This window comes from Boleophthalmus pectinirostris, unplaced genomic scaffold (genome assembly GCF_026225935.1).
Source record: "Boleophthalmus pectinirostris isolate CB_2022bp ecotype Guang Dong unplaced genomic scaffold, ASM2622593v1 HiC_scaffold_797, whole genome shotgun sequence".
Lineage (NCBI taxonomy): Eukaryota > Metazoa > Chordata > Actinopteri > Gobiiformes > Gobiidae > Boleophthalmus > Boleophthalmus pectinirostris.
The window spans coordinates 6291-18000 of record NW_026571514.1 but is presented as its reverse complement, the minus strand read 5'-3'; the positions used below and the strand labels follow the sequence as shown (position 1 = coordinate 18000).

The following is an 11710-nucleotide window of genomic DNA, read 5'->3' as shown; positions in this document are numbered from 1 at the left end:
CAAATTTTTAGGGGAAATAGTTTCACGTTTGTATCTTCTTATAATCTCAAAGCCGATCCGCTGAGTCCGTTATCAGACGCTCAAAGGCTTAATACTTGCCCATTGCTTGTGTGGTGTGAAATGTTTCCTCTGTCTGACTGCCTACTCGCTGTTTGCTCTCACTGCCCGTTTGCACAGATTCGACAGCGCTATTAACAGTAATTCCCATGACCCGAGCTGTCAGAGCAAGGAGAAAAACACAGGGCTGTGTGCGCTTCCAGTTAAGCCGCTGCAGCCTTGCCGTAAATCAGCCAAACCCACGTAGCGTGTCCACTTTACATAGAAAACAATTTATTTTCACATTGTTATACACAAATAAAGACGCTAAACAAGACATTTAGCATGCATTTCATAATTATAAATACAATAAAGAGAAATATTTTTCAAGCGTGATGGAACGCTATAGCGTAAAGTACACAGATAAGAGTGTGTGTGGCCCATATGTGTCAACTCATTGCAAATATATGTAGACGATCTGTGTGCAGTATTATAATCTTCTTTGCTGGCGGTCTGTGGGTGTTCGAGACCAAGGCATTTTTACGATAAAATTATTTATAACTGTGTTAAAGTTAAAGGCTGAATAGCATGCAACCACGCCCCCAGCAGTCTTTTAGTTCGGAAGGAAGAGAGGAGACAGGTTCAGGGGCACGGACTCGTGTCACTGGTATGATTCCTCTCATCATCAGAAGAGCAGTCTGAGGAGTTGTATAGGAAGTTGTCGCCATCTTCGTCGTCGCTGTCTCTAAAGTCTCTTATTCTGCCGTTCTTGGAGTCTGTCTTGCTGTGATATTCTGACTGATCGAGTCCGTCTGATTTCTCCTGGCCCTTACTGCCCTTCTGTTTTTCGGCCTCCTGGGCCTGTTCTTTGGCCTTCTTACTCCTCTTCCACTTCATTCGCCTGTTTTGGAACCATATTTTAACCTGCAAAAGGGGATATACTTTAAAAATAAAATCAAATATGTGTGCAAGGCGTGCGTAAGGCCTAAATCATTTAACATTTTAATGTATAAAAATTTTTGTGGACAAACAGCATCCAATATAAAATGAAAATAATAATAATAATAATAATAATAATAATAATAATGAAGCAAATCTTTAGCTTAAGCTTACTTGCGTTTCTGTGAGCATAAGGGACGTGGCCACTTCAAAGCGCTTAGGTCGTGACAGATATTTGTTTAGTTTGAACTGATGCTCCAACTCCAACAGCTGTTGACTGGTGAACGCCGTTCTCGGTCGTCTGCATTTACCCAACAAATTGGATTGTGCCTGGGCTGCAAGAATTAATAATAACAGTAAATTATATAATAGAAAATATGTGATACAGGGCTATGACAAATATTAAATCGGCTATTGTACATGCAATAGTCATGGCGAATGTAGTAATATAAGCAAAAAATAAATAAATGGCAGAAGCTTGCTGAAATTCATATTTCCACATCTGTCTCAGACTAAATGTCAATAGAGGACTGTGGCTCATCTTGAACAAATCTGCTAAAATGGGTCGAGACAAAAAGGCAGTATCTGGTGAGCAAATAGCATGAGCACTGTGGGTTTCACACTGCTCTGCCACTTTCCCACTGTCCATTATTTGTCCATTTTAGTTCCTCTAAGAAAAAAAAATCCTTCTGATATCTCATTTCTAATAATACACAACATGCAATTTTAAACAAAAAAGAACATCAAACACGTGGGCTTTGATGATGTACACAAAAGTACGCATACTCACAGTTAAAATCGGACATTTTGGGCAGCATCATGCCGGCCGTGGACACGCGCAGCCAGTGGTCCAGTTGAAACGTGCTGGCCGAGAGTTTGATGGGGTCCGTGGCGTGATGATGATGCGAACCGTGCGGGTATGGGTAGGACAAGGCGGGGTGTTGTCCAGTAAGAGCAGCGGCGGAGTATGTGTACATGGGGTGGCCGTAAAGAGCCTGAGCTGGGATACCCGCGGTGCTTTGGGGGTGTAATCCAACCACACTATGCGGGCTGTTGAGGAAGCCTGGTTTAGGAATCAAGCCACAAGTAGAAATCCTCGGAGGAGACGGCGTCTCCGTGCGTAAAGACTCCGCGTTGCTGGTGAGCTCCGCGGCTGCCACACTCACAGACGACGGCAAGGAAGAAGAGGATGACAACGTTGTTACAAGAGCAAGAGGAGAAGTCTGCACTTTGGGTGTATCAACTGCCAACAGCGCGTCAATGCGAAAATTTTTTGATTTCTCCATCCTTTCTTGTGCGCCGTTGCTGCTTTTTTGAGGAGAAGTGAGCGTGTTTTTGCCACCTCTCAAAAGTTATGATGTGGTGTGGACTCTGCTTGACACTTATTGCCTATCAGAGAAAGCTCATTGGTGCATCTGCGACCAGAGGGCGGGCCAAGCGCACTCCTCCGCTCTAATTACAGAAGTGGGCAACCAGCAACCTGCCCTCATAACTACGATCGCAAAATGCATTTAAACTGCTTTTTTTTTTTTTTTTTTTTTTTTTTTTAAAATCAGCAAAAACTAGGCTTAGCGTTCTTCACACGCCTTTTAACTGTCATCAAAGTTGTGCAAATTTAAGACCTATGTTGGCTCTCATCGCATTGAATAGCCCATTAAGCCATCGTTTAGGTGCCTAATTGTCCAGCAGCAAGACTCCATCGCCTGTAGACAGTGGTCATCATTATTAGCCTTTCCTAAACTTTTTTTCCCACCTTTCTTTCTTTCTTTCTTTTTTTTTAACATTCACTAATTAAAGTTATCCTAAGTGGAACATGGCGTAGTGTTTATAAAAGCGTAAAACCCGGGTTTATTAGTGAACATCTTGAAGACAAACAAGCCAACAGGGAAATCTGAGTAAAAGCCCTCCTTCTGTCATATTGTCATATGGAGGCGATGGCCTATTGAAATGGAAATTATTATTCGTTTTGTTTAGACTACTTATACGATGGCAATTTATATATATATATATATATATATATATATATATATATATATATATATATATATATATATATATATATATATATATATTATATATATATATATATTTGCTATAATTGCAGGTCCATTTGACATCTTGTGGCTAACTATCAAAACAAGTCACATATAGGTCGAATCTTTGACAAAAAATCTAAGTATAACGAGCAGAGAGACGTCGCCTAATCTGGGCTCATGGCTTTTGGTGACTTCGGTCTAATAAGCCACTTAAAGTTAATGGAAGCGGAGGTCAAAATGAGAATTATTGACACCCAGTTGCCCTTAACCTGTCTACCAATAAAGCTGATTAGGTTTTTGTCAATTCATCAGCGGAGCGCACACCGAGGACGTTTATTTGCTCGAGGGAAATCAACAAGTCAGCGGCTAGTTTTCAAGTAAAGGATCGCCATTTAATTATGGACCTTGATGATCATGAGCAATTACAGAATGATAACGGGAAGATTTATGTCTGTACGAGGACGCGGCCCTGTGCGAAAGATCCCTCCAAGACTCTCAAAAGCCATTAATGTGTTATTTGAGAGAAATACATTTTTATCTGACATGCGTATTTTACGCATGGACCTGAACGCGCTTGTTTCACTCCATTATGTAGAAAATAGACCCAGTGGCCTATAATTTGAGAATAAATAAACAACCTTTCGACTTGTATCGCACACTGAGAGTGTTCCTTTTGTAAAGCCTTTCATTATTCTTACACACCACCCTCTGCTGTGGTAAGATACTGTAGCCACAGCTGCCCTGCCCTCAGTTTGTGCTATTTTTAAATTTACTTCTCTTTCCCCTTCAGTCCAGTCACAGGAGTCCACAGCATGTTACAGCATTATCCTGAAAAAAGCGGTATAGCACTTGATAGTGCATAAAACCAGGTGGAAATAATGCCCCCAAATCCCCTTAGGAGAACGACTACAAAGAGAAGCACACACACTCAGGCACAATATCCAAAACACTTGAACCTGTGCTGCTCAGTTGTTTATCTAAATATAAAATCAATAATTAGTCTAGAGGAAGTATAAACGTAAGAAATCACAGGACATAAATAGTCCCTGAATGCAGCATTTGCCTTTTTCACTCAACCTTTCCTTAGGAGGGCGTGTGTGTACTGTGTGTGTACTGTGTGTGTACTGTGTGTGTACTGTGTGTGTACTGTGTGTGTGCGCGTCATGCCGCTAGTGTTAGCTCGTTAGCACTTTCGCACTTCGGAGATCCAGGAAACGAGGTGCTATCCAGGTGGCAGTATCCCACAATGCACTTGGCTGCAGGCGGCGCTAACCATGACTGTGGGTAGCAGCATCATCAGGGAAGAGAGTAACGTGTGAGACTGTACTGCGCTCGGATGGGGGTGCAAGGAACTCAACACTTTGAAACAAGCGTATGTTTCTTAAAGGTACATTTTACTCAAAGGGAAACAGTACAGGTAAAATCTTTTTCCTTTTTTAGGTTTTGGGTCAGATTGCTCATTTAAAGGTACTACATTACACAATATTGACTCTTTGTGAGCTTTAAACCATGTTATGATGTTGTTACCTCCTCAAAAACATTATTATTATTTTGTTTCATTCACAGATCTTTGAGTAAAGCTTTATTATTTGCTGGTCTACATCTCCAAAGCTCAAAATGCCCTTGTGTTGTGAGCTTCCTTTTGCTATTCCCACACGACATCACAAAGTGGAAGTGCTTTCTGTTTGAGAGAAGAACTCATCTTAAATATGAAGGGTTTGTGTGTTAAACATGTGTGAATGAAACAAAACACAACTCCAGGTCTGTTTGTGATGAAGAAACATGAGATATTTGGAGTTATCCTAATCCTAACATTGTCCTTCTAATGTCAAATAAAAAATGTTTCAGTTACTTTAATGTTATAATTAGAATTTTTATCAAATCTGGAACAACTTAAACACGAGCGCTGCTAAAATCTATTTCTATTCCATGATTATCTCTCACATAGACTGTTGTTTAGCTGCTTGGTCTCTCACCCCACAACACTTAGGACCATTGAAAACCTTTTATAAAGAAGGTCTAAAATACTTCAAAAATACCCAAGCACCACCACTGTCACGTTCTGAAAAAGCATTGAATTTCAAATAAGTTTATTGTCAATTCTTCATACAAAACATGTAGATTTGAAATTGGGTCATTCCACGTCATTTCATCAAATTTCCAGAAAATGTCAAGCATCACGTTTTTTAAAAATTTTGAATTACCAGCTGGTCCCCTACTATCATGTACCAACGCTGTGAAATTTAAGTGATTTTCGATCAATACTTTACAAATTACAACTCATTCAGTGAAGGGAGTATGTGTCAATTTATGGGCCCAAAATCGCGTCATTTTTTCTCTGCCCTTTTCACAGGTCGATATGTCCATAAGTATCACACATATAGGGCTGAAATTTTGTAGGCTTGTACTCCTCTACTCTGTGTTCAAATAACATCTATCAAAAGTTTGGTATCTCAACTCAATTGTCATTTTATATGAACTTAAAAAAAAAAAAAAAACTTGTTCGTTTCTGTGGCGTACCATTTTTAGCACCTTTTTAAACCCATTTGTAGGTGTCAGAGAACCTTAAATTTTTTTGAGAATCAAGATATGTACTAGGACTGTTAAAAAAAATCACCAAATGTTGAAAATTTGAAATGGGTTATGTGTGAGGGTCCTGTTAAAAACAGAAAACGCAACATGGTCCGATTTTCACATGTAATTTATGGCATGTGGGTTGTGATGAAAATTTTTTGAATAATTTTAGTTTGAAAGACCAGAAAAAGATCTTTCATATGGCACCAAACATATGTATTTTATGGAGCTCCTTAAATTTTTAATTGTATCTTGAACATTCACATTTGACACAATGACACAAGTCTACAGTGACCATGTACTATGTTTTATTCCAGCAGCTAAAGCTCCAAAACATGAAGAATGAACAAGAATGAATCAACAGGATATGTTACAACTTATCTAAAAACCCAGAACACAGAACATGTATGTCTTATTCGTCATCAGTATCGGTAGGCACATCTAAATAAACACGCAGTCGGTCCCGAAGCTTTTGGATTTTCTGGCTGAGGTCACGGCAGCATGGACAGTCCCCACAAGCTTGACCACCAGAATTCTCCTCAAACTGTGGAGGCTTTTTCATCCCTGGTGGACTGGTTTTAGATGGTTCAGTTGACCATGTTGACTGGGGTGTGACTTTGTAACTTCAATCAGGAGCTTTGTCATCTGTGCACTACATTAATTTATTGGGAGTATTCTCTTGTTCCAATGGTGATCCAAACATGTACTGGCTCAAACAACACCTTCAAAACAAATGTGCATTTGGAACTATATAGGTTCACCCCGGAATAAAGATGAAAATAATTTGTTATATGTGATAAATTCCCACAAATCCTGCAGTTTCCCTTAAATGGACAACCTTAACACTTTCCATTTAAGGCTCCATAAGACTTTCTTTACCTGCTCAGGTGATCTGAACATGATAGGGAACTGTGTCCTCACTTGGCTGCTTCCAGATGTTTGCGCACCAAAATCTATTGTAAACGTTTGCATAGTCTTGAACATCAATGTGCCATCCACAACTAACAGAAGACAATGTCATATTGTTGAACATGTTTGTTTCTTTAATATGAGAATAATCTCCAGCTGTTTTCTTGGATGTCAGATAACTTGTCAGAGATACCTTGTCACATTAAAATTATTATCAAACCATTTGATTCAGTCTTTAAATGTTTAGTGACGTTAGCTGCTGGAATAAAACATAGTACATGATCACTGTATACTCATGTCATTGTGTCTTGCACTATGACTGAAACCTCAAATGTGAATGTTCAAGATACAATTAAAAATTGAAGGAGCTTCATAAAATACATATGTTTGGTGCCATATGAAAGATCATATGGTCTTTCAAGAAAAAATTATTCCAGTTTATTTTTCATCACTACCCACATGCCATAAATTACATGTGAAAATCAGACCATGTTGCGTTTTCTTGTTTTTAACAGGACCCTTACACATAACCCATTTCAAATTTTCAACATTTGGTGATTTTTTTTAACAGTCCTAGTACATATCTTGATTCTCAAAAAAATTTAAGGGTCTCCGACACCTACAAAAGGGTTTAAAAAGGGGCTATAAATGGTACGCCACGGAAATGGACAAGTTTTTTTTTTCATTTTAAGTTCATATAAAATGACAATGAGTTGAGATACCAAACTTTCGATAGATGTTATTTGAACACAGAGTAGAGGAGTACAAGCCTACAAAATGTCAGCCCTCTATGTGTGATACTTACAGAGATATCGACCTGTGAAAAGGGCCGAGAAAAAATGACGTGCATTTTGGGCCCATAAATTGAACACATACTCCCCTCACTGAATGAGCTTTAACTTGAAAAGTAATGATCGAAAATCACTACAACTTCACAGGGTTGGTACATGATAGTAAAAGACTATTTGGTATTTTTTTCAAAATTTTTTGAGATCGAAGTGCGTGGGCCGTTTGGTGAAATGGCGTGGAATGACCCAATTGTGTTTTCTCACTCCCAAGTGTATAAATACATAATAATAAATGAAAAAGTCTAAGTGTTCTTCTTTAAGGAGAAAAAGATTCCTGCTTCCTGGTCGCCTGGTGGTTAGAGAGGAGGGAGAGTTCAGCATCCTAACAGCCTGGTGGATGAAGCCGTTAGTGAGTCTGGCGGTGTGGGTAATGGACGCTCCCCGTACCTCCCCTTGGAGGGCTGGAGGCGCCCCTATTTTCCCGGAGGGTAGGAGGCTGAACAGATTGTGTGCGGGGTGACTTGCATCACTCACAGTTATAATGGCTTTGTGGGTGAAGTGGGCAATGGATATGCGGGTGAGGCGGGTGGTGTATATGTCTTGCAGGGAGGGAAGCGGTGCACCAATGATCTTCCTGGTGCTGCAGAGCTCTCCTGTCATGGTCACTGCAGCTTGCGCCCCCTACAGTGATTCAGCTAGGATGCTCTCAGTGGTTCCTCTGTAGAATGTGCTCCTGATGGTGGTGAGGCACTTGCCCGCTTGAGTTTCCACAGGAAGTAGAGGCGTTGCTGGGCTTTCTTCATCAGTGATGCCGTGTTGGTGGTTCAGGAGAGGTCCTCACTGATGTGCACCCCCAGGAATTTAATGCTGCTCACTCTCTCCACAGCAGCACTGTTGATGGACAGTGGTGAGTGTTGGGTGTGGCCTCTCTGGAAGTCGACAACCATCTTCTTAGTCTTGCTGACATTCAGCGGAGGTTGTTGCCTCTGCACCATGTGGTCAGAGGTCTACTTCTTTCCTGTAGTGAGCCTGTGGTGATGAGACCCTCCAGAGTTGTGTTGTCCACAAACTTCACAAGGTGGTTTGGCCGTAGGTTGTTGTGCAGTCATGTGTTAAGAGAGTGAAGAGCAGAGGACTGAGCACACAGCCTTGGGGAGCCCCTGTGCTCAGAGTGATGGTGCTTGAGGTGTTGTTGCCAAAACATACTGCTTCTGTTCTCTGGCTGAGGAAGTCTAGCAGCCAGTTGCAGAGAATTTTAACAACATAGTTGGTGACCCTGAACAAGGTTTTGAGCTTAGTTTTAAGCATCATGTCGTGGGATTTTAACCAATTAAGAAGTGCAACAAATGCAGTTTAAAGGACACATGTAAAGAACTATCGGAGGTCAGTTAAGAAGGTCTAAAGTACAAATTTGTTGGTATGAATGTATCATGAATGAGGCCCATTGTACTTTTTATACATGTTTTGTATTATAGATTGCATTGTTTATGGTGTTTTTGTATTCTATGTTTTGTCTGTCTCAGGTACTGCAGATGGATAGATTTTGGGGCATAATAGTGTATTTTGTAATATTGAAAAAAAAAAAATGACAGAGGGTATCACTTAAATACGACCCTTTACCCAAAGACAACCAACTATATATGTGTGTGTGTGTCTGTGTGTGTGTGTGTGTGCGTGTCTGTGTGTGTGTGTGTCGGGGTGTGTGTGTGTGTGTGTGTGTGTGTGTGTGTGTGCGTGTGTGTTGTGTGTGCGTGTCCGTGTGCATGTGTGTGTAATTTTTAAAGTTACACATGAAACTAAGTATCAGTTACAGTGAGAATCCCACCTAATGGATTATTTTTTTTTAAATACAACAAGAAAAACACCAAAAGCACAGAAAAACCTTTCAAATAATGGTGAGGCAGTAGGCCAGTTCTATTTCGATCACTTGTTTAAAAAAAAAAAAAAGTTTTCAAGCATTCTCTTGTATTGTGAACTGTATAGTGTATTCTCATTTCAGGTGGTCTCGTCCAGCCATACTAATGCTAGTTTAGATGATGAGAGCAGATGACATGAGGAGAAGAGCAAATACATTCTTGGGTATAGAGTTGAGAAGATATCCAGATATTTAGACAAGCAAAGGGGCTATTCCATCAAAGTGACTTAACAAGTCCAGGCTTATCTTGAAATCCTAAACAGAAACTAGCTCCATCTCCAGTTTGCCTGACAGAAACAATATGCAGTCCATGAGTCTGACCAAACTGTGTGTGCACTCTCACTGACTGAAGTTGATGGAGCCCAAGGCACACCCATGGTCACCTCCTGTTTGGCATGTTTGGTTATATATATGGTGCGTGTGTGGTGTTGGATTGGCTCTCTTGTTTCCATCAGTTTCCATTAGTTACTTAAGTCTGTAATTACCACTACAGAGTGTAGCGTGAATGAATACTGCTCTGCACTTTGTAAATCAAAAGCATTCTAATGAACAGTTTGGGAGATTATTTTTTGCGTTACTGGATTGAAAAAGCTCTGTCGCTTTGGAGCCTCTGACTTTTGATAGCCCCTATATTTGTACATATTAGCATGTAGCAGTGCTTTGGTGTAATCGTTGCATTCACATGTGGTTTGTGGTGGCTGTTTGTGAGCTTTGACGGGCCGCTCCTTTTGTGGCTGTGTGGTGCAGATCTGAGTCCTGGCTTCACTTCACATGAGCTCAGTGCAAACAGAGTAAAAACAATCGCTTCTTATTCCACCAATATGAACGCAGCTCGTCATTAATATCAAAGTGCAGAGCTCACTGGCCTTATGTACTGTGCCTTCTATGGAGGGATCACTGGTGGAGAATCAAAGCCTGGTGCTCAGCTGCTTCACTTTCACATGGATGTTTGGAAAGTTGGACCAGATTTACTCTTGCATTTTGCTCTTTTGCCTTTGAACCTCAGCTTTAACTCTGTGATGGTGCAGTTATTCTTTACATATTCAGCTGTTAATAATAGGTGGTAAAGAAAAAATGTACTCAGTAAGAGTAACATTTGGCCTCAAACTAATTTGTATTTAAGGCCTTCTTACAAACAGTTTTGGCATTCATAAAAGTTTTTCGAAGCTGAAAATGTTCTGGAAGAATAAATTCCACGAACAATCAGGAGCACTCATAAGAAGAAAAATTCTACTGTTTTAGAGTATTATTACTGTGGTAATGCAACAACAATTTCTTATTTATCCATTATTGTAAGTTATATATTTTCTTCAGTTATGTCCTATAAACATATTACTATTTAATTCAATAACATTTATGAGGTGTTTTATAGACTATGTATTCTATTGGGTCTAACAGACTTTCTCCAGGCTGCAGTGAGCTTCAGGCTGTTCCAGCCCCAGTGCCTCCATATGGGCCTCTGTCACAGCCCTACGTCTCATCACCACTCTGGACTCAACACCCCATCACTGACCTCTGACCCCCATAACCTGAGTGCACTCCTAGGCGATCCTCAGCTGTGGAAGGTCCTATATCACAAATAACTGACTACTGTGAGCGTTTAGCCATGTTGGAATGTTGTTAACATGTGTGAATGAAGAAAAACTTAGTTCTGTATGTTTTGTGAAGAGGAAAAAACATTATAATATTTATTAAATAGTGTAATATATGACCTTTTAATTAACTGATGTACTGGCACAGTAATTGTCCCTGGGTAATGGGGAGTTTCCGATCGGGAGGTTCTCTCAGACAAGTCAAGCTTCTTATTTTTATGATAAACTAATTTGACAGTGTTTATTTAGACTCATGATTTTTCATATGTTTCAGACCCTGTTGTGTGCTCTCCCATTGCCGTGGTAACAGGATGTCAGTCTGCGCCTAGCACTCTCATCCCTAACTGTCGGCCTGTTGCAGCTTGATATCCATGGCAACAGGATGCATGTCTTTCCTCATTGCTCTGTGTAGTCATATTCACAATAGGACACTTAGATGAAAGGGAGCATGTGATTAATATTAGGGTAAATCAACACGTACAAGCTTTTCTCTGTGCCTCTATTATAAAGTTGTTTTCTTCCTTGGTGTAAAAGTGTACTGACGTTTGTGGTTGTCTGAACAGATGCAAAGCAGGGTTGTCAAAAGTATAAAAAATCTGATGTTAATCTATATTAAAACTATTATCGAAACTAAATATTCATTTCAGCACATATCAATACTAAACAAGTCACATTCGCACGACAGAAATGAACCTTTCCTGTATAGCTTTACAATAGCTTTACAATGAACATTTGTGGCCGAAACAGAATAAAAATTAAACACTTGGCTGGATAATGAAACCGAAATTGAATATCAAATGTGGTTGCTAATTTTTTCACTGTTTTTTTAAATATTGCATAAATAGCCTAGAATACATTTTTAGACATGTTTTAAAAGAAAGTAAATCTTTATTTAATATTCTTTAAATATTCCCATACCCT

The 11710-nt window shown here is 39.8% G+C and overlaps 1 protein-coding gene across 1 annotated transcript; it reads right to left on the bottom strand.

Annotated features, from left to right (window-relative positions):
• Window positions 1-308: 308 nt before the first annotated feature.
• Window positions 309-2274, bottom strand: LOC110170116 (motor neuron and pancreas homeobox 1). Its single transcript, XM_020935747.2, has 3 exons — window positions 1766-2274; window positions 1150-1310; window positions 309-960 (listed from the first exon to the last, which is right to left on the bottom strand). Exons 1-3 carry the CDS (start codon window positions 2259-2261, stop codon window positions 679-681), a joined length of 939 nt encoding a protein of 312 aa, XP_020791406.2. The 5' UTR covers window positions 2262-2274; the 3' UTR covers window positions 309-678.
• Window positions 2275-11710: the final 9436 nt, after the last annotated feature.

What these genes read in the sequence shown, in the direction of transcription:
- LOC110170116 (XM_020935747.2), bottom strand. Translation starts at nt 2,261, where the DNA reads ATGGAGAAATCAAAAAATTTTCGCATTGACGCGCTGTTGGCAGTTGAT. An exon ending in CAAAATGTCCGATTTTAACT is followed by an intron (nt 1,311 to 1,765) that starts GTGAGTATGCGT and finishes TAATTCTTGCAG; the next exon opens with CCCAGGCACAATCCAATTTG. An exon ending in TTATGCTCACAGAAACGCAA is followed by an intron (nt 961 to 1,149) that starts GTAAGCTTAAGC and finishes CCCCTTTTGCAG; the next exon opens with GTTAAAATATGGTTCCAAAA.